Below are 20890 nucleotides of genomic sequence, written 5' to 3'. Positions count from 1 at the left end.
TGACCAGAAAATCCTATATATCACTTACCAACAACTCCAGCTGCAGACTACAATGTCAGAACAAGTTTCACAATACTAGCAGAGCCAGGTGTATTTCAGGCAAGACGCTGTACCACCATCCTTGGCCCTTCCTCCCTCACACACATATACAAACAACTCTACTAAAGTAACTCCATTCTGATCTGAAACATTGCCTGCCTAGGGTTTTTAATCCATGTTCAACTTCACATCTCCTAATATACCAGGTCTCTTAGACCTTTCCCAAGCAGAGACCAACATACTGCCAAATTGTTTCAAGTTGCACATTGGTCTCACCAACATGGAAAAATGTCCACCAGAGATTAAGTTTAGATGATCCCATTTTTCACTTTCAACTGGAACCCAATTGAAATTTGACCCCAGAACTCCAAAAGTCCAAAGCTATGGTAACACTTTACACCACCTAGCTCCAAAGACCACATTATTTTGGGTCAACTGCACCACAGAAGTGCTTCAAGATGTCAAATGAATTAATCTCAGAGTGTTAACCCAGCAGATAAAATGGAAGAAAGCAGATGGGGCATGGAAATACTGTTAATGTTAAAACCAATCCTGGAGAACTGTCCTCTCTCCAGCCAGAAAGCACCTATCCATGCACCAGAGCTCCTGAATAATTCTTTTATTATACTCTAAGAGGATAGAAGCATTGCAGAGATGAGGCACTTATCCCTAAACTGGGGTTAAGGAAGGAATTCATATCTTCTGAATAATCCTTTCTGGGCAAGGGGCTTTGAAGGAGTTTATGTCCAGTCTTCCTTCGCTGGAACTGGATACCCAGAATATGTATCACCTAAAAAAATTGCAAATGAGTTTTCAAATTTAGCATTTGAAGAGTTAATTAAATGGCACTAGGCAAGCCACTTTCCCCTAATAAAGGATCACATTAAACACATACAAGCTCCAGATATGTAATGTATGGTTTGTATTAGCAATGCTCAGATTGGCTGCTCTCCCTCTGGCTTTCTTCCCTTCTCCTCTACCAAGGGGGGGCGGGGAGGGAAATGAACATACTTATATACATCTAGCTCCCTCTCTTCTGTGTCTTTTCCCTTGTCCTGAATAAAATGAACCCTAAAATTCAGAGCCCTAACCTATCCAAATCACACCTGTTCTGTAAGAACACTTCGAACAAACCACTGCCAATAGGAACAGAAATGCTGTACATTAGTTATTAGGTACAGATGTTGCAGAGAACAGACAAAAATATAGAGGTTTTCCAGTGCCTATTTGAAGTCCAAGGCATTAATTTAAAATTGTTCTTTCAAAAATTAAAGAGCAACTATAGGAATGGCAACTACGTTAAGCTTGAAAAAAATGAACTGAAACATCTGAGATATTAAGATTCAGAATCACTAACATTAAATAAATGTAAAAAAATATTGGAACTGATTTCTAAAGAAGCTGAGCACCTGCTCTTCCTAATAATATGAATGTGGTTTGTGGGTGCTCAGCCCTTTTGAAAGATCAGGCCAAATATATTTGAAGAGTCATTTGAAGGTCTTAAAGTCAGGTCCTTACTCCACTACTTAACCACACAAAATAGAGCTCATAAGCCCTTTTCACATTCAACAACTGATGGTATCCTAAGCAACTGAAGTAGAATATTTACTATCACAGGCCAAATCATACACATTTTACTTATATAAGTAACCCCCCAGCACACATAAAAGCAAGCAGGATATGACCTTATGTGAACAATTTTTTTTGGAAAGGGAGTGAAGGAAAACTCTCAGAAACCCTACCTCAGTAAGTGACCAATACAAATATTTAAGCTTAAGTGTATTTGTAATTTTAAAGTATATGTTTGAGTTACTGATCTGGGATTTAAAGATTTAAAAAATAAAAATTATATGAGCAGGATGGTCACCAAGACATGATTATATTCATCTACTAAATTCACCTCACTAAAATGTTTTGGTTTTTTTTTTTTTAAGATTTTCTGAATTATCCTATTTCTGTTTTATAGCATTTCAATTAAAAAAGGGTCTGAATAGTGTCCAGTTAAATAAGACTTACGGCTACACACTGATCCATGGAGGAAGAACTAAATATCAAATAGCTACTCATTCAGTGAGTACTGTCCAGCCTGTGCACTGAATGAGGCAGGAGTCCTGTAGAAAAATAGCATATGATCATGTAATTAAAGATTGTAATATAATGATTATGTACAAGGGAACAAATTACGGCTGCACAGGGAACTTTAATGTTGGCATTTCCTAACTTTTGAGTGCTTGGCTTTGCAATCATAACATCTTTTAACATAGTTTTTTGGATGTAATTCCTTAGTTTGGGGGTTGGAGGGGGTTATGTTTGTTTGTTTTTTAAAGCCAACTGAAAACAGAAATCCCATCATGTGGAATCATACTGACACCCACATGGATCATGAGTAGGGTTGGAATCTTTTAGATCCATTACAAAGACCTCTGCCACTTGAACTAAAGTAGTAAATATCAGCAATAGTCATCTTTCATGTGGCCCAGCCATGAGAGGGGGATGAGAGACACACTTTGCTAGTGGGTTTTATGGCTATTTGCTAACAGCAGAGGAATGGCGAGACTCAAGAACCTTGGTTTCCATCCCAGGTTCTGAAGGGGAATGTGTTCTAGTGATCACAGATCCTTCTGCCCCCGTCCCCTTCAATCTGTCCCAGTGCTGTCTCTTACACACCATTCCCCCCAGCTTCTCATCTCCCATCCCAGTCCCAGTGATTTTGCCCAGCCAGTTCCAATCTCCGCAAACATATTTAAAATTAAGTACATGCTTAAATGCTTTCCTGAATCAAGGTCCTAGTTCTGGCCTCATGTGTGTTCCTCTGCATTATCTCACTGCTGTTGGTACAAGAGCTTTCTCATCAAATAGAACTACTCGGGTAGCAAGGGTTTACTCAATGCTTATAAGAAGAGTTATACAAGGAATAAGTAAAGTAATAAAGAAAAGAAAAGCACCAGTCTACTGTCAGCAAGAATATGTAATGTCTTGCTGAGTGTACACTGCTATTAAGAGAGGAGTCTAGGACATTTCTCCCTCACTTGCATTTATAGTAAAAGCAGTTCTCACTATTTAAACCCAGAACATACTTTTTTACATGGTTAACCCCACCCGGTTTTCTCAGTGTGCCCTATATCTTCTGGATGCCTTAAAAAAAAAAAACAAAAAAAAAAAAGAGAGACTCCAGACTTTCTAGTACTTCATACCAGGCACATTGTTGAGGTTTCACAAACAGAAAATAAAATGTTCTCATACTGATGTACAAACATCAGTTTATTGGTAAATAATTAAGTTGATCAGTTAATTAACATTTCAAAGCATATCAAGATCCAGAGATGAAAAACACTACAGAATGGCAAAATATTATAAATTTAATACATACACTCTAAAGGAGGCATTAAGTTCTAAGGCAGGGGTCGGCAACGTTGGCACGCGGCTCACCAGGGTAAGCACCCTGGCGGGCCGGGCCAGTTTTATTTACCTGCTGACGCAGCAGGTTCGGCCAATCGCGGCCTCCACTGGCCGCGGTTTGCTGTCCCGGGCCAATGGGGGCGACAAGAAGCCGCGGCCAGCACATCGCTCACCCGCGCCGCTTCTCGCCGCCCCCATTGGCCCGGGACGGCGAACCCTGATCTACGGTATTCAGTTTGCATTTACATTCCTTGGATAGTCACCAATAACCACATAAAATGGCAGTGGTTTAGCAAAGCAGACATTTAGCAGGACCTCACTATGGGGAGAGAAGATACATGCTGTGATTTCACAAGGAGCATAAATGTTACTGATTTAGTCCCAAGCAAACTCACTTTGCTTGGGACTAAAACTCTCCATGAATTCACCTCATCTTATCTCTTTGACCTTGTATCCACTTCCTGTACACTCCTTTGTCTACTCACTGCACTCCTGACTTGTCCTCCTCTCTGGCCCTTTGTGGGGGCTCTTCACAACTTAGGGGCAAAGGGAGAGAAAGTGGCTCACAATGCCTTATCTGGAACACCTTCCTGCCTCCAACCAACTTCACTTTAAAAGAGATATTAAAATAGTATCTTCCTTATCTTGACAAATTACCTTATCTATGTTACTTTCTCAGCATGATTTCCATTGAGCCTATAACTGTCGAATCTAAGCAAAAGCCTTAAGATTAATAACAATTAAAAACCGATATGCTTTGCACAATTTTTCTGGATTCTTTTTGCATTTAGTTTAGCTTAGACATTGAAATTAGACTCCTCAGTGCTTTATAGTTCAGACTGCTCATAGTAATTTTCACTTTCTAATTCTCCTGAACTAACCCACTGCTACATGGGGAAGTTTAAATCCCCTCCAAAAAAGAAAAATATTTCTATTCAATTTAAATAATTATGAAATACAAAGCTAAAAGTTGGGCCTAAACTATTTGACAGTGTTCTTTCAAAAGACTGCTGGAGACAGCTGAGGTCCAAGGCCCAGAGACGGAAAAAAAAGAGATGCGAGTTCTTTTGCTGGGTCTGCTCTTACTCATGTTTGACCCTGGGCAAGTAACAACCACAGCATGCCTCAGATTTCCTATCAGTGCAGTGAGACTAAGGATACTCACCCACCTTTCTAAAAGCACTTCACAATTTATTAATTAAAATGTGCTAAACAAAAACTAAGGACTTGTCTACATCAACATTTAGGTTGCATGTGGCAGGCTAGTGGAGGGTAGAGTCACACACCAGCTTGCTGCAAACTAAATGAAATGGGCCTGCACATCAGTGGTTTTCAAACTTTTTTTCTGGCGAACCAGTTGAAGAAAATTGTTGATGCCCATGACCCAACAGAGCTGTGGATGAAGGCTTTGGGGTGTGGGAAGGGCTCAGGGCTGAGGCAGAGGGTTGAGGTGAGGGGGTGATGGCTGCAGGGTGGGACCAGGAATGAGGGGTTCAGGGTGTGGGAGGGAGCTCTGGGCTGGGGAACGGAGTTGGGGTATGGGAGGGGGTCAGGGCTCTGGAATGGGCTGTGCCCCGGAAGTGGTCAGCAGCAGATCCGGCTCCTAGGCAGAGGTGTGCAAGTGGTTCCGCGCGACTCTCGCCCACAGGCACCACGCGGAGCGGGTGCTCAGGGCGGGGGCAGCCTGCCTAGGAGCCAGACCTGCTGCTGGCCGCTTCCGGGGCACAGTGCGGTGTCGGAACAGGTAGGGACTAGCCTGTCTTAGCTGGGCAGCACCACCAACAGGACTTTTAATGGCTCGGTCAGCGGTGCTGACCAGAGCCGCCGCAACCCAGTGCCTTACATTCTTTTGCAACCCAGTACTGGGTTGTGACCTGCAGTTTGAAAACCACTGCTGTACACAAGCCCTAAGTATTAGTAGTATTGAAAATCTTGAATTTTTAACCATCTCTTCGCTTTAACCTAAATTCTCATAGTAAAGTATACTTACAACAATATGTCAAAACATATGTTTTACTAACTAACATCAGTCCTAAAGTGAATGGATAATTACAAATAAGAACCTCACTACCCAGCCCAGGAACCTGTTTTTATAAAGGTAGTAGCAGAAATGTCACATTATATAAACAAATGCAGTTTGTAAACTGGGAGGGGGTGGAGATTTAAAGACCACTGGAGTAATCCCAAAGGATTCAGAATCAGAATTCTGCCAATATTATGTTTTCACAGCAGAAATCCTAGGTTCATGCTCTTCAAAGTGAATCAAATGCTATCAAACAAATGGTACTAAATTGCCTGGATAGAGAATAGTTTGCTGTGTCAAAGCTTTTTGTCAAACATATATATAACTTTTCTCTTTGCGGTATAATCAACCCCAGATGGCAATTTACATAGGCACTTTAGTAGGTAAAGGAATCAGTACGCTGTTGGCATTCTCAGCCTCAATCAGAGAAAGCATTGGGCGTTCGAGAATGTCACTGTTTATTTTTAATTGCTGTGTCCCTCCTTTGTGCAAGTTCAAGCGGTCAGAGATGTCGAAGTCTATTAGTTGAATTAGAAAGTGATGCCACTTTATTTGGTGAGAGGGTTCCTCAAATTTAAAAAAACAGCTGGTTTGCAATGTCCCCAAATGCCCAGTGGGCACCAGCTGTCAATCTCAGTTATCACAGGGTCGGAGCAAAGAAAGGTCAGTAAGAGTCATGAACCACAGTGTGTTGTGAAATGTGCTTCCTCCATTTCCTTGTAGGCCTGAGAAAGGTTTCACCTTTAGTAGATATACTAGCCCAACTCTGCGTGGGACAAGCAAGGCGTAGGATGAGTCGCCTCTCTTTTCTGTGCCTCAGTTCCTCTCTCTGTAAAATGGGAATAACGTCACTGACTTACCTCATGAGCTGTTGATGATACAATAGGAGTTCCAACACTGCCCATTATTTTACAGAACTAAGAAGAGACAGGTTCTGCCTTCATGTAGCTTTACCTAAGCAAGCTAGTAAGAGGATTAATTCATCAGTGTTTGTAAAATGCTGAGAAAGCCTAATATGCAAGTTGCTATATGCTGTAAATGCAAAGTGTTTTGTCTTCTCCTTCCCTAACCTCATTCCTCCCCACAATCTCACCAGAGTTGGTGTCAAAAACCACCTCCTCTGCAGCTCTTCATGTGTGGAAAAGAGTCCTTCCCCCTACATCGCTGCCAAACAGACTTCATCTCTTTCCAAATCTCATTTTAAATGATCTCTTACCTATTTCACCTAATAAATCTGAGGAAAATAATCTGCAATACATAAATTACTCAACACATTTTGCCTTTTTTTGTTTACATATTATCACAAACAGAGCACGTAATTCTCAAATGCATTCATCCAAAAATTTTCTGAAGATCCTTGAGCCAATAATTCTTGGCCTGTAGTTCATCCAAATTGCAAGTCTTACAAACAAATATATCAATATGTATATTCAATTGTAAAATTTGTAATTTGAACCGTTCTTCAATCAGCACAGCACAAATTGCAAATTTTACAAAAAATATACAATTCAACATTCATTTCTGACAAATAGCCAAGCTATGTATTCATTCTTAGCAAGCATTTGTACTAGAAAAAGATTGTGCAGTAAAATGTGCAAAGGAAATGTGAAAGGGTCACTATCAAATTAAGATTAATTTCTGAACATGAAGAAATAATTTGTGGAATTCTGTTCACTCAGCTCCCACTCTTAATAGCTCACTCTCTCTGTGTTATTTACTACACCTCTACCCCGATATAACGTGACCCGATATAACACGAATTCGGATATAACGCGGTAAAGTAGCACTCCAGGGGGGCGGGGCTGCGCGCTCCGGTGGATCAAAGCAAGTTCGATATAACGCGGTTTCACCTATAATGCGATAAGATTTTTTGGCTCCGAGGACAGCGTTATATTGGGGTAGAGGTGTATATCCCTATAACTCTATTGCACAACTCTGTTAGCAGAGACAGTTTGTAGGAAAGATACGATTTAAAGCAGTGCTCTTGTCCACCACTAAAGATCAGAACTCCTTGCCCAGTCCCTCACTGGACCAGAACGCCTGGGGAGAGCTGAGGAAGCAGCATGCTCACTTCCCTTAGTTAACTATAAGACCAGAGGGATAGCATTCTAGCCAACACCTGTGAATTGGACCTTCCCCCACTATACACATCAGGGGTGCCCAGTCTCTTTTAAGGGATAATATATTTCTAAGGAAAAAATGGCAATGAAATGCTCAGATTACACAGAAATCACAGAAATTTAAAGGGGCTTTTTTGGAAGGCCTTTTGACTTTCTAGAGGGTCTATAAAATGTCAAACTGCAGCAAGCCACATGCTGTCACCCAGTAGTCCTCTCAGAATATGCTGACATCCAAGAAATCCATGGCACATGCAGAGATTTGTATGTCAAACACTTTCATGCCCTCTTATTGTCATTTTCTTATTTTCCTAGTTTCCTCGTGTGACAGCGTACCCCATAAGGCTTTATGGGGGGACGTTTATAAATGTATGTATGATATAACTGGCTGTATGCTTGCTTGATTTCTAAGTAAGCTCTGTGAGGCATTTGGTCAGCTTCTTTAGGAAGGAATTCACCAGGTTAAGTACCTGATCAGGAAACACTTGGGGAACAATGCATCTTGGAATGCTCCAATCCACATGAGAAGTCTTCCTGGAGACATGCAAGATGCCATATGGACAATGGCGTCGGCCTGCAAAGACTGAGTCATGCAGGGGCATGTGACTTGCCCAGGTGACTCCAAAACTCCATCTTGGAGCTGGACTTTGCAGAGGAGGGAGGAGGGGGGTCTCCACCCACAAGAGAGAGTCTATTTAAACCCAGGGGAGACCCCTCCATTTTGTCTTCAACTGGCTAAAGAAGGAGCCTCTCCACCCCCCCCCCCCCCCCCAGGATACTTGAAGGAGACTGAAACAAAGGACAGTAACTGCAGGGGGTGTGAGTGATTGCTGGACCCAGGCTAAAAGGAGATTAGCCTGTAAAAGGGAGCACTCTGGAACTGGTGAGGAAATTATCTGTATTCAGTTTGATTAGGCATAGATTCGCGCATTTTATTTTATTTTGCTTGGTGACTTACTTTGTTCTGTCTGTTACTACTTTGAACCACTTAAATCCTACTGTCTGTATTTAATAAAATCACTTTCTATTTAGTAATTCACTCAGAGTATGTATTAATACCTGGGGGAGCAAACAACTGTGCATATCTCTCTATCAGTGTTATAGAGGGCGAACAATTTATGAGTTTGCCCTGTATAAGCTTTATACAGGGTAAAACGGATTTATCTGGGTTTAGACCCCATTGGGAGTTGGGCATCTGAGTGCTAAAGACAAGCGCTCTACTGTGAGCTGTTTTCGGGTAAACTTGCAGCTTTGGGACAAGTGATTCAGACCCTGGATCTGTGTCTGGAGCCAAACAGGAGTGTCTGGCTCAGCAGGACAGGGTGCTGGAGTTCTGAGCTGGCAGGGAAAACAGAAGCAGGGGTAGTCTTTGCACATCTGGTGGCAGCTCCCAAGGGGGTTTCTGTGATCCAACCCGTCACACCTCGAATCTCAGGAAATCTACTCAGATTCTTATACAGCCCCAGTCGTTATGCTAGCCAATATCTAGAATGCAAGACCCTCAATCAAAGAAGGGGGGGGGAGGGGAAAACAGTCCTGAGTTCTTAGCCATTTCATATCTAGGAAATCAGAATCAGATTTGCCCACTTGACATTGTATAGCTAATGCACTAACCTTGGCCTCCTCTGTCCCTTCCACATGACAGTAAAGTTGAGCAAGTAGAAATGGGGGGGGAGGGCGCTCCACTCTTTTTGGCTGTCCAGTTTGTTTAAAACTTCCCTTTCCAGGGCCTCCTCTCTTTAAATCTCACCTTCAGGCTTCCATTTCCCTTGCAAATGACATTCTATAAGCCATTGGACAATGCCATGTTACAAGTTATACTGTATCCCAAATGACTGAGTTTCTACCATCCTTGCCTGCCCAGCATGGGCTAAAGCAGCGCAACAGGAAAATAAAGAAGTTAACAAATAAATTGACAAACTAAGAAACAGAAAATAACATGCTGTTCCCTGTTGAGTCTCTCTCAGTCTCGTGGGGCTGGGGGACAGAGACACTCACCTTCAGGGCAGGAATCTCCACATTATCACCTAAGCTAACGGAGCCAGAAAGAACAGTCCCTGTCATCACTGTGCCTTGACCCTTGATGGAGAAACAGTGGTCGATGGCCATAAGGAAGGGTCCCGTGGGATCTCTTGTTGGCAGGTAAGCCTGAGACTTCAGGACCTGAAAGATAGATAAAAGACGTACCATGTCTTGGTGAAATGTCATGACAGGCATGATGCAAAAAGAGATGATTGATTCAATAAACTTGTAGTTTTACTGACTTCAGGAGTCCCACAACAAGCTTGAAATAGACCAATGTCAAATAAACTGTTCACGTTACAGAAGAGATGTACACTTAGAAACAGCAGGAAGGGATTTATTTTCTGCCACAGAAAGATTTGGTGCTGCACATTCAGCTTGGTTAGCAAAACTGTGCTACAGATAAAACTCCTATGAAACTAAACAGAAACACTGTGGCAAAAGAGAATGAAAAACCCTGCACTCCTTAGCTTAAAAATAATTGCCAACGCCACTTTAAAGTGCATTTTACCACTACAGCGTCTCAGATTTGAAGGAGGTGAGTTTGCTATATATGTAATCTTAAAATGCCTCAGAAAACTCATCCCTGCCTCTATCCCGTAAGAAATATTGTATTGGAATAAGACAAGAGAATTAAAATCAGACTGATTTAGGATTTATGCTGACATTTCTTGGAGGAATAAACTATTTTCATAGCTCGCTCGCTCTCTCAAAAGCGCCATCTTCATTAAGCTCAGGATAAGCTTACCAAGGCTAGGATTTCACTGCATTTTACTAACAAAATGTTTGTTAAAATACAACAGCAAGATGAAAAAACCTTAATTATTGTGGGCTGCAGTAGTGTGGCCATTAGCGGTTCAGGGACCTGGTTCACATCTCAATCCTAGTCCCCAATTGCGCGAATTATGGTAATATATACTGAATATGGTACAACTGTCAGTGTCTGCTCATAAAAAGGCATAGGACTGGAACAGTGGGTCAAGACTGAGATGCTCTGGTAGAAGAATGGGAGATAGGTCCAGAACTAAAATAGCAGGGATGAAATACTGAGGAACAGTGGCAGTGTTTGCACAGAACTTGTGTACTCTTACAGTACTGGGATTCCCTTGAGCAGAAACTGAAAGTTGTGCTAAATTATACAGTTGTTTTGACATGTAGATATGTCTCCTAGCAACAAGAATTTAACATCAAACCCAATGTCTCTTGTTACCCAGTATTTGAACCCAGATATCCACAGTGAGCAACCCAATGCACTGCACACCCCATACTCTGACATGATAAGAGTCTAGTAACACACTAAAATAACAGTCCAGTTTATTGTATATAGGGGTGGTAGATGCACCTATAAAGGTTGTCTGACACTTCCCATTATAACATGAGGTGTTCAGTTGCTTACAACTTTGTCAAATTAACTGTTTGGGCTGAAATTTTACATGCTGGGTGTCTGCCTCAGGCTGAATTTCTTTGGAAAGTTTCAGCTAAAACAGTTCAGCCATTTCCAAGAATTAGGTTAGGAAAAACTAAACTGTTTTGCCATTTAAAAAAAACCTGGCAACATTTTATTTGAAAATTTTTAACATCCCCGACTTGGGAACAGGGACTTGTAATTTTGCAAGGGGGTAGCCTATATGCCAGGGATGTGCCTTTTGTTGTCCATGTGAAAATCCATTCATATTTGGTCAAGTTATAAGCTTTGAAAATATCTCAGTTTGCACATGCTCAGTAGACTTTAGAGTTTAGCAGCTAAAATGACTCTTCCCCTCACAGCTCCTACATGTGCCCAGACTGCGCATGTGTCATCCCCACATTGTAAATGAGCACGCTCAAGCCTAGACCTACAGGGGCAAAACTAGACTCTCCTGTAATTGCAACTCCTTGCTAGGGTCCAGGCAGGCACCAGAACTGCGAGAAGGAAGCCTGTCTCTTCTGTACTATTAATAACGCCCCCCTGGCACCCAGCCAGCATGGAGGAGAAAACCATGTGATCCAAATACAGAGGGGACAAAAACTGGGGTAGGGAGAGGGAAAAATAGATTGGAACATGTAACCTAATGAGACTAGAACTGGAAGGGTTGGGGGCACTAGGACATACTGGGTAAAGAGACTGGGATTGTGAACCAGTGAGGGAGGAAATTAGGCTGACCAGATAGCAAGTGTGAAAAATCAGAACAGGGGGTGGGGGGGTAATAGGAGCCTATATAAGAAAAAGCCCCAAATATCGGGACTGACCCTATAAAATCGGGACATCTGGTCACCCTAGAGGGAATGGGGCAGAAGAGTAAGGAAGAGGAGACAGTTATGACAAGGAGCAAGAGGGTTGGGGGAGAACTGGGCTTGGCTGAGAAAAAAGACTGGGACAGAGGGATTGGAAACAGACAAAGAGAACCTGGGGGAAGGATGAGATTGGGACTTGGCTGTAGAGAGCCTGGAGGGGGAGACTAAGACTAGCTGGGCAAGGAGACCAGAATTAGGATCAGAAGCCTGAGGAATTGAACCTGGGAACACAAAGAGAACAGAACTGGAATGAGGAGCAAGGGGAAAGGAAGAGACAGGACTAGGATGGAAACAGGCACAGGTTAAAGGGGTTGGAGGAACTCAAGATTCCCAAGACTCACCATTACTGATGCTGCCAGCAAATAGCCAGGAAACCCACTGGCAAAGTGGGTGCCTTATTTCCACACGGCTGGTCCACATAAGAAGATGACAACCCTATTATTGCTATTAGTTACTCCATTAGCTCAAGTGGCAGAGATCTCTGAGATAGATCAAAGGGTTCCAAACACTGCTGATGACCCATGTAGATGACAATATGATGCCATATAATGGAATTTGGTTTTTTTAGTTTGCTTTTTTAAAAACCTGGGAAAGCTCACAAAAAGTAATGTTAAAAAACATTATTAAGGTTGCAAAGTTGAGCACTCAAAAGTTAGGAAATGACAAAACTAAGGTTTCCTGTGCAGCCTTAATTCAGCCCCCTTCTGCATATCCGTTATATATAGTCTTTAACTGCATGATCAAATATTTTTATAATAGGACCCGTCTCATTCAGTGCCATAGGAAGGACCATGCTGTGGGAATGAATTAGCATGGTGTAGTGAAGGAGGCTGTTGTCTGTACGTCCCCAACCTCATTTGTTGAGAAGTTGGAAAGTGATCTGATTTGCAGAAGTATTGAACACTCACAGCTGCAACTCTACTCAGTGGAATGCTATGAACATATGAAATTATATATAATGCTAAGTACTATGAAAAATCAGTTATAGGCATCTCAAATTGGGCACCCAAAATCAGCAGACAATCTCTCTGAACCTCAGCTCCACATATATATCATGGGAATAATACTACCCCCCTCATTTCACAAGGGTGCTGTGAAAATAAAATCATTAATGTTTGTGAAGCACTCAAATGCTATAGTGATGAGTGCCCTTGAAAAGTCCATGAGTAATGAATAATTTTGTAGTCAGAACAAAGTTTGAATAATGCCCAGTAAATAAGGCGCCACACATTGAACCATGACGAGAAAATAAAATACTCAAATGCTGCTCATTAACTGAGTACCATCCATCCTGCACACTGAATGAGGCAATGCTCATGCGGGGAAAAAACCTGATCATGTAATTAATGACTCTATCATAATGCATCCACAGAAGGGAGCCAAACTAAGATTTTCCAAATTTCCTAACTTTTGAGTGATTGAGTTTACAACCTTAATGTTTGTTTGTTTGTTTGTTTTTAAACTTAGCTGTTTCTGTAATTATAAAAAGATACCCTCCATGGATTTGGCAGAATTTTAGAACTAATTTTACTCACTACTCATAACAATCCCTCACAATTTTACAAGAAACTTCTTTGCTTACCCGTAACAAAAATCTTCCACCACTGAACACGTACTAGTGTCTTAGTATGTGGCTGGTTACTGCCACTGGGACTGAGCATGTTAGTTCTTTATGGCAGTTCTTCACTGAAAAAATCTGATACAACAATTCACCTTTTGGGTCAAGCAGCCTTGACTTGTCTGTTCAATTAGAATGGATTCCTAAAGAAGTGCGTAGAACTCCCCACATGAATATCACATAAATTCATTAGAATTAAATATTATTACAGAAACACCAAAGAACTTAAGAAACTGGGCCATAATTTACAGTGTTTTCCTTTTTCAGTACACGTACCTCAATTAGTTCAGAAACACCTAGTGGAGTCACAGTCTCTGGGGCTTCTGGTCCACCTGGCTTAGCTGCAACAGCAGCAATAGGACACCCTTGGAACCTAAAAGAGAAAAAGAGCATCCCAACTTAAGACCACAAGTCCCCTGCACATACAAATAGAACATGGTAATAATCTGACAATCCACATGAGGAAATTGCCTTGGATACGGATTGATCTAGTTCTGCAATAATGAATTATTGACTTCTTCTGAGAATGTACTATTTGTGCCTCTGAATTTACTACTGAACCTTTAACACTGTTAATTTTCCTTTGTTGTAGTTTCTGGTCTGACTTCCCTGGGGAATAAATACACTTCTACCCTGATATAACACGAATTCGGATATAACGCGGTAAAGCAGCGCTCCGGGGGTGGGGGGCTGCGCACTCCGGTGGATCAAAGCAAGTTCGATATAACGCGGTTTCACCTATAACGCGGTAAGATTTTTTGGCTCCCGAGGACAGCGTTCTATCGAGGTAGAGGTGTAATAAGATTACAGCTTGCCTCAGAAGGCTGTAGTTTAAGCAGGGGTCCAACTGGGCCAGCTTGTAGAGGGCTCAGTAAGCTGGACCCTTTTTTCCTGGAGGATTCCCATCTTGTGCTCCAGATTGTAAACTTTCGTTTAAAAAAAAAAAAAATTAAAAAAATATCCTCTAGCTGTCATAACTGCAAGGACAACCTTCAAAATGTGAATCAGATATAAAACAGCGCTGTGATGTCTGACTGAGTTTACAGACACCCTGAAACCATAGTGTTGAGATTTGCCTCTACTCAGATCAAGGGATGTGAACTCTGAAGCCTAATGATTATAATGTAAATGTCAACAGTGTTAACAACTTAACTGATGATCAAAGCATACCAGAAAGAAGAGGTGAGTGGTTGTTTAACAGGCACCTTGTTTTGCCATCTCCAGTGAGAAAAGCTTAAGAGAATACCACTATGTCATCCAACTCAATCCTGGAGTTTAAGACTTCCTTTTGTAACCAATTTTATTCTTCAGCCCTGTAATATATAGTAGTTTTTTTAGCAGTTGAAAGAATCTGTAATATTATACCTTTTGTGAGATGCAAACTATTGGTTTATCTCATCTAATAACTCATTTTGACAATGAATTTTTTTTAAAGACTTCTGAAAGGAAACAAAATGAAAACCTGCCTTTGTAAGGACCAGGACCTTAAATAGGGTAGAGTCTTTTTAAAAAGCCAAAACAACCCCCACAGAGTCACAATGGCCAGTAAAATAAGATGATAAAAAGCAGAAGAGCAGGAAAAAAACCTTCAAATACTGTAAGTGTTCAGTTCTCATAAATACTCAATTACTGTACAACAGAGACAGGTCACAAAATCAGAGTGTATGGGATTCCTTTTGCTCTCCTCCTCTCCCAACTTAAACTTTTAGATTTTCATCTCAAAAGGCAAAAACTAGGGGGGGAATGACAGCTCACTGATAAAGAGAGAAGGATCACTAAATGTGCTCCCTCTGCAGAAGTTATCAAACACTAATCCAGTATACAAGGTATTTTCTCTGTTTATGTGCCATAAGCCTGAGGCTCCCAGGGACAAAGGATGATAAAAATGTGCACTGAGAATTCCAGCCATTAACCATAAAGCTTCTGGAAATTCAATTATTTTTATCCAAACACTTTTGGGCAATAAACAAATTAATGCTGAACCAGGTGTCTCATTCCTTCCACACGAACCCCATGTAACATAAGCTAGAGGCGTCGCATGCTGCTTTTAGAAAGTATCAGGGGTAGCCGTGTTAGTCTGTATCTACAAAAACAACAAGGAGTCTGGTGGCACCTTAAAGACTAACAGATTTATTTGGGCATAAGCTTTCGTGGGTAAAAACCTCACTTCTTCGGATGCATCTGTTAGTCTTTAAGGTGCCACCAGACTCCTTGTTGTTTTTGCTTTTAGAAATACATTCAAATATAAGGGGACCCTATAAGAACTACTTTACTCCACCACAAATAACTTATTGCAAGTGGTGTCTCCACCAAACAAAGAGAAAGGCTAGTGTGGACAAGAAACCCAGGCAAAAAAACTACACTAATTTTGATTTTCTGGCGTGAAATATTTTTGCTTTGATTGATTTTAGGTGCCAATCTGCAGAACGGTCAACTGTAAATGAGGCCAAATTCTGAAAGCACCAAACCCGCAGAAGGATGACAGCTATTCTCACCATCCCTGTTCTCTTTCTCCATTGCACTGAAGTCATGTGGCAGCAGCTGTAATATGTTGTTGTCAGGGTCTATAGCACTGTCACCTCTACAGTTGCAACCATACTAGCAACCACACTTGATATTTAGTTGTTGATACAGGGCTTCACCCATAGCATGGACAGATCCAATATTTTAGTAACTGAGGTTTCCCCCAGGAACTATAGATGAGTACGTAAGGAAAAGCAGGCTGCCAAATGGTCTCAGCGGTGTCCCATAAATAGGAGTCATTTGGAAATGCAAAACCAGCTTAAATTGCCTGTGTTTGATAGCACAGAGTTGATAATGGGAAAGAGGCTGTCAGGAAATTAAGTATGTCTGCTGCACAGTGGGGTTGGCACTTTAGGACAAGCCCAGGTCAGCAATCCTTTTAAAAATTCACCAACAATAGATCTGATGTCCGAATGCTGAATCTTTTTGTGCATGGGTGGGGAAGACAACAGACATCTGATATATGAGCATCCCTGGGATCTGTAGTTCAAATGACTTCAACTAAAACATTATGAAAGACCACCTATCTCCATGGGGAAACCAGAGCAGTTGAGATCAGGTGAGAGGACCTTTTCTTAAATAGCAAAGGGGTGGAGAGAGAGCATTTGCAGGCAAGAGGTTTCACTCTAGAACTCAGTTCCCCCTTAGTTTGATCAAATCAGCCAACTTTCAGAGTATGCTCTGCAAGGCCTATTTGTGTTCCCCAGCTCTTAAGAAAGGATTGGGTTAAGAAGGTATATGTGTATTCAGTGCAAGGAAGTTCTGTGAGAAGACACTCTAGTTTCCTTCCAATATATTTATAATTTTAGCTTTCTGAATATAGGTTTGACCACAACCAAACTCCACAGACAATTAGGTGTTGACACTCATACAATAGGTCACTAGAAAAGTAATTTTTCCTCTTTATTTGCAGTATGTTCTCAAACTTTAACCTATGACCAGAGTGCCATGCAGGAGTAAGGATATCCATTCAGACAAAATAAAATGAATCTTTATTTTGTCATTTTGCTAGCATCTGATTAGTTTGCAAAGATAAACTATTATAAATCATTACTTTCTCAAAATTTCACTTATTTGAACCAAATAGAACTGTTTCTCAGATAAGAAATATGTAAAAATTGAAATATTATTTTCATTTCTGTTTCAAGATAAGAGATGTGCAGTGGGTCAACCTTTCTAGCAAGTAAATAAAATTATAGAAAAACTATGAGATAAAATTAAACCTTTAGGTTTAAGTTGTTCATTTTTGCAGTCTGATGGCCACTTCGGCTGTGAATAACAAATCTGAATTCTTATGCAACAGTCATGTAAGTGTGATCATTTTATCTGATCAATGAATTTTATTAACAAAAAGGCACAGCTAAGAAAACTCATATATATTTGGTGTGATCAGAGATGGAGATTAAAAAAGTTTAAGCAATCTCAGACCAAGTTACAGGTATCTGCACCCATAGAAAGTAATAAAAATGGAGAGTTTCTCAATCTACATGACAGGGGAAAACAAGTTGCTTTATATTCGTTTGCTCTCTATGAAGGAGAGTGACAAGTTGCAGAATTTTGTCTCTGTACTATATACACAAGAGGAAACTTCATTCTAGTGACCTCTATGCTGTACTGATCAAAAGGAAACAGACTAAAGAACAGAGACGTTGATAAAAAGTAAGATTTTCAGATTGCTCAGCTGAACGGGGACACTATCCTACTATCAAAAATAAGTTAAATATGAGGTGACTTACACAACCAAGCTCTACTGGCTCCTCTAGCACTGTTAAAATCCTCACTTTCAAATGCTCAATCTACTTCTGCTCTTATGCCTGCCATTGGGAACAAATGTGATTTAGCAGCTAGGCAAGTATGAGTCAGAATTCTTTCCACAGCATGACCTTGGACAAAACACTTCAGCCATCTGTGCTTCAATTTCCTTATCTATAAAAAGGAGATAGTACCTTGCAGCCTTGCCCCTAGGGGAGTTGAGAGGCTACAAAACACTCAACAATTGTTACTTAATTCAAAAGTATTATTTTTATTGTACCAAACTGATAATCCCAATCTCAAACACATCTTCCATATTCTCATTTAAGTCATCCATCACACTGTTCTTTTCCCATTAAGACCAATCACACTTCTCACCTTCAAGTCAGGAAAGACCCTAACTTCTCCTTCCTCTCTCTGCAGCTGACAAGATTCCCGGAGTGCAGAAAGTGTTACAACCCCATAAACCAAAGGGCAGATCTTTTTTTTTTTCAAACCAGGAGATTTTACCTCTGTTGTTTTATCTGAGCTGAATTCAAAGAGAGCCTTTAAATTGATTAACTACCTTAATTCTGGTTTGTTTCTCACAGCATTACACTGAAGACGACGCTACAATTAAAATTTAGGGCAAGGTAGCTTATGGTGCTCAGGGGTGTGAAAAATCCACACATCTGAGCAACGTAGTTATGCCAACCTGACCCCATTGTAGATGCAACTAGGTCAACAGATGAATGCGTCCATCAACATAGCTACCATCACTCAAAGGCACCGTTGCCAACTGTCACGCAGTAAATAGGCACCCCAACTTTCACAATAAGCCAAAAATCAAGATAATCCCATTTCAAAACAAGGCCGAAATAAGCCAATCCCTAAGAACCCCAACACTCTATGTGACTAGATCCCCTGTGCAGACTCTATGTGCAGTCTGGGACTGTAGGTGGGCCTGCTGTGCACCCCTGGCTCTCTCCCCACCTTGCCCCTGCTTGCCGGGAGCCAATTAAAAAAAAAAAAAAAAAGATGCAACAAGTTACAAGGCAAAAACTAACCAACAAGCAACTCGCAAGACAATTAAGCCAAAAACAAGCCCAATTTCTGTGCTTTTTTTCCGGGTTTGGCATGTCTGCTCAAAGGTTGTGTTCCTACAGCAACAGAAAAATCCCTTTTGTCATTGTAGTCTGAGGGTACGTCTACACTGCCCACTTTACAGCGCGGCCGCAGCAGCATAGTCATGCTTTATCGCCCAAATGAGGGGTGGTAGCTTTATCACCGGTGGCATGGCTCCCAAAGATAAAGCGCTGCCTATACAGGCCCTTTTCAGCGCTAACATTTTTGCCACTCAGGGAGGTGTTTTTCACACCCTTAAACAACTGAAGTTTTAGCACTGAAAGTGGCAGTGTAGACACTATAGGGTTAGGCCAGCATAGCTACAGCACATTAGCTATGCTGCTATGGTCCCCTTATTGTTGACATGGCCTTAGGAACAAAGCAGCCACCATGAGATCTTTAATGACCACAGTGAGCAGCTGGAGCGCACAGCCGGGGAAGTGCAGCAAATTAACCCAAAAGAATAGCACAGAACTCACGAAGTTCTTGTCTACACTGAAAAACTGAGGGGTGTCAACTAACACATGTTAAATGGCACATTTTAAAACATCGCTTAGCACCTAGTGTAGATAGAAACAGTTATATTTAAAAATATGTCAACTAGCTATGATCAATGCTAGGCACTTGAGCAACCACCCTCTGGAGTTGTCTCAAACTGGGCACCAAAAATCAGAGCAATGAAAAGGCACTTATAAAAATCTTGCTCAGGGGTCAGATGCAAAATTTAAGATAGGGTTTTAATTTCTTGGGGCGGGGGGGGGGGGCGGGAGGGAGACGACATACACCTCTATCCTTTTCTATGCATCCATACATGAGATCTCTTTATGCCTGTGTCTGATCTAACCAAGGTGTATGTGAAAGCATCTTTGAGAAGTATGTGGATGTACAATAAAAAAGTTTTCTTACATTAAAAGAACATCTTTGGTAACTTACTTTGTATTTTCCAGAGTCTTCTGCATTTTCTTCGTCATCTTCTCAATGGCAGCTTGTCTCTTCCCCTCTGGAAGAAGGTCTATTTTGTTCAGAACTACTACCATCTTCTGGCAGGCGATTTGCCCAATCACCAAGCACTCTGCTGACTGAGTCTGCATCCCTTTTGTCACATCTATGACGAGCATCATCAAATCAATAATCTGGGCACCTGGAAGAGAAGTCAACGTCAGTATCATACCTGTATGAAAGAGTTAGAGACCCTCTTTCTAAAGTGTGTTTCTGTAAACACTGTCCATAATGTAGCGATACATACACTCACACAAATAAAACATGAAGCCAAGGTGAAAACGGAAAGCATGTTTTTGTTCAATGCCATTTGAAAACTCAAGGAATTGCAAGATCCAGAATAATTACACAAAGAAATTCAAGGTTGTTAGACTAAAAAGTTTACCTTTTACACCATAGTGACAATCTCACATTAAGGACTTGGGCAATATATTTGTTATAGAACTGATCTTTGCTCTAGCACAAACATAAGACATACATCTCAACTAATTCAGTAACACACTGTAAACCGAGATTAATATGCTACAATGAGATCATATATACACTGTTTACATTGGGTCACACACCACAGTGAGGGCAACAGGGTTAGACATTTCATGCTGCTGCAAAGGTAAACACATTTTACTGCAGGAGTATAATGCCGAGTCTTCATTAGATCTTTCCATAATTACGAACATGATTATTTCTCAGTATCCTCTTTTGATTGTAATCTATATTTCATTGTTTGTTTGAAGACAAAACCTTAAACTCTCTTTGCAGAGCTATATTAACATTTTTAAGGGTGCTGTTGCATAAAGAAGAAAATGAAGTCACAATGGTCTAGGCTCCATAAGAATCACAGTAAAAACAAAGTAGTAAAATTAAGCGTAAACATCACAGAACAAAACCACTAAGGAAAGAAACGTTTCACGCTCCTAAGTGTGTGCAAACAAATGGAAAGTTCAGAAATACTTGAGAGTACTCATTTAAAAGTGCAGAAAAAAATATCTGCCACCTACCCCTCATGACATCTTTAAAGGT

The 20890-nt window shown here is 41.0% G+C and overlaps 1 protein-coding gene across 1 annotated transcript in view; it reads right to left on the bottom strand.

Annotated features, from left to right (window-relative positions):
- The window catches only part of EEFSEC (eukaryotic elongation factor, selenocysteine-tRNA specific), a 172552-nt gene that overhangs the window by 103025 nt on the left and 48637 nt on the right, over positions 1 to 20890 (bottom strand). Inside the window, exons 2-4 of the mRNA XM_008168009.4 lie at positions 19805 to 20012; positions 13769 to 13865; positions 9577 to 9741 (exon numbers count right to left, since the gene is read on the bottom strand). Of these exons, the coding sequence (XP_008166231.2) occupies positions 9577 to 9741; positions 13769 to 13865; positions 19805 to 20012 (470 nt within the window). The remainder of the gene's footprint in view (positions 1 to 9576; positions 9742 to 13768; positions 13866 to 19804; positions 20013 to 20890) is intronic.

Source organism: Chrysemys picta, chromosome 7, assembly GCF_011386835.1.
Source record: "Chrysemys picta bellii isolate R12L10 chromosome 7, ASM1138683v2, whole genome shotgun sequence".
In the NCBI taxonomy this organism is placed as follows: domain Eukaryota; kingdom Metazoa; phylum Chordata; order Testudines; family Emydidae; genus Chrysemys; species Chrysemys picta.
The sequence above is the reverse complement of the archived record's forward strand: the minus strand, read 5'-3'. Positions and strand labels throughout refer to the sequence as shown.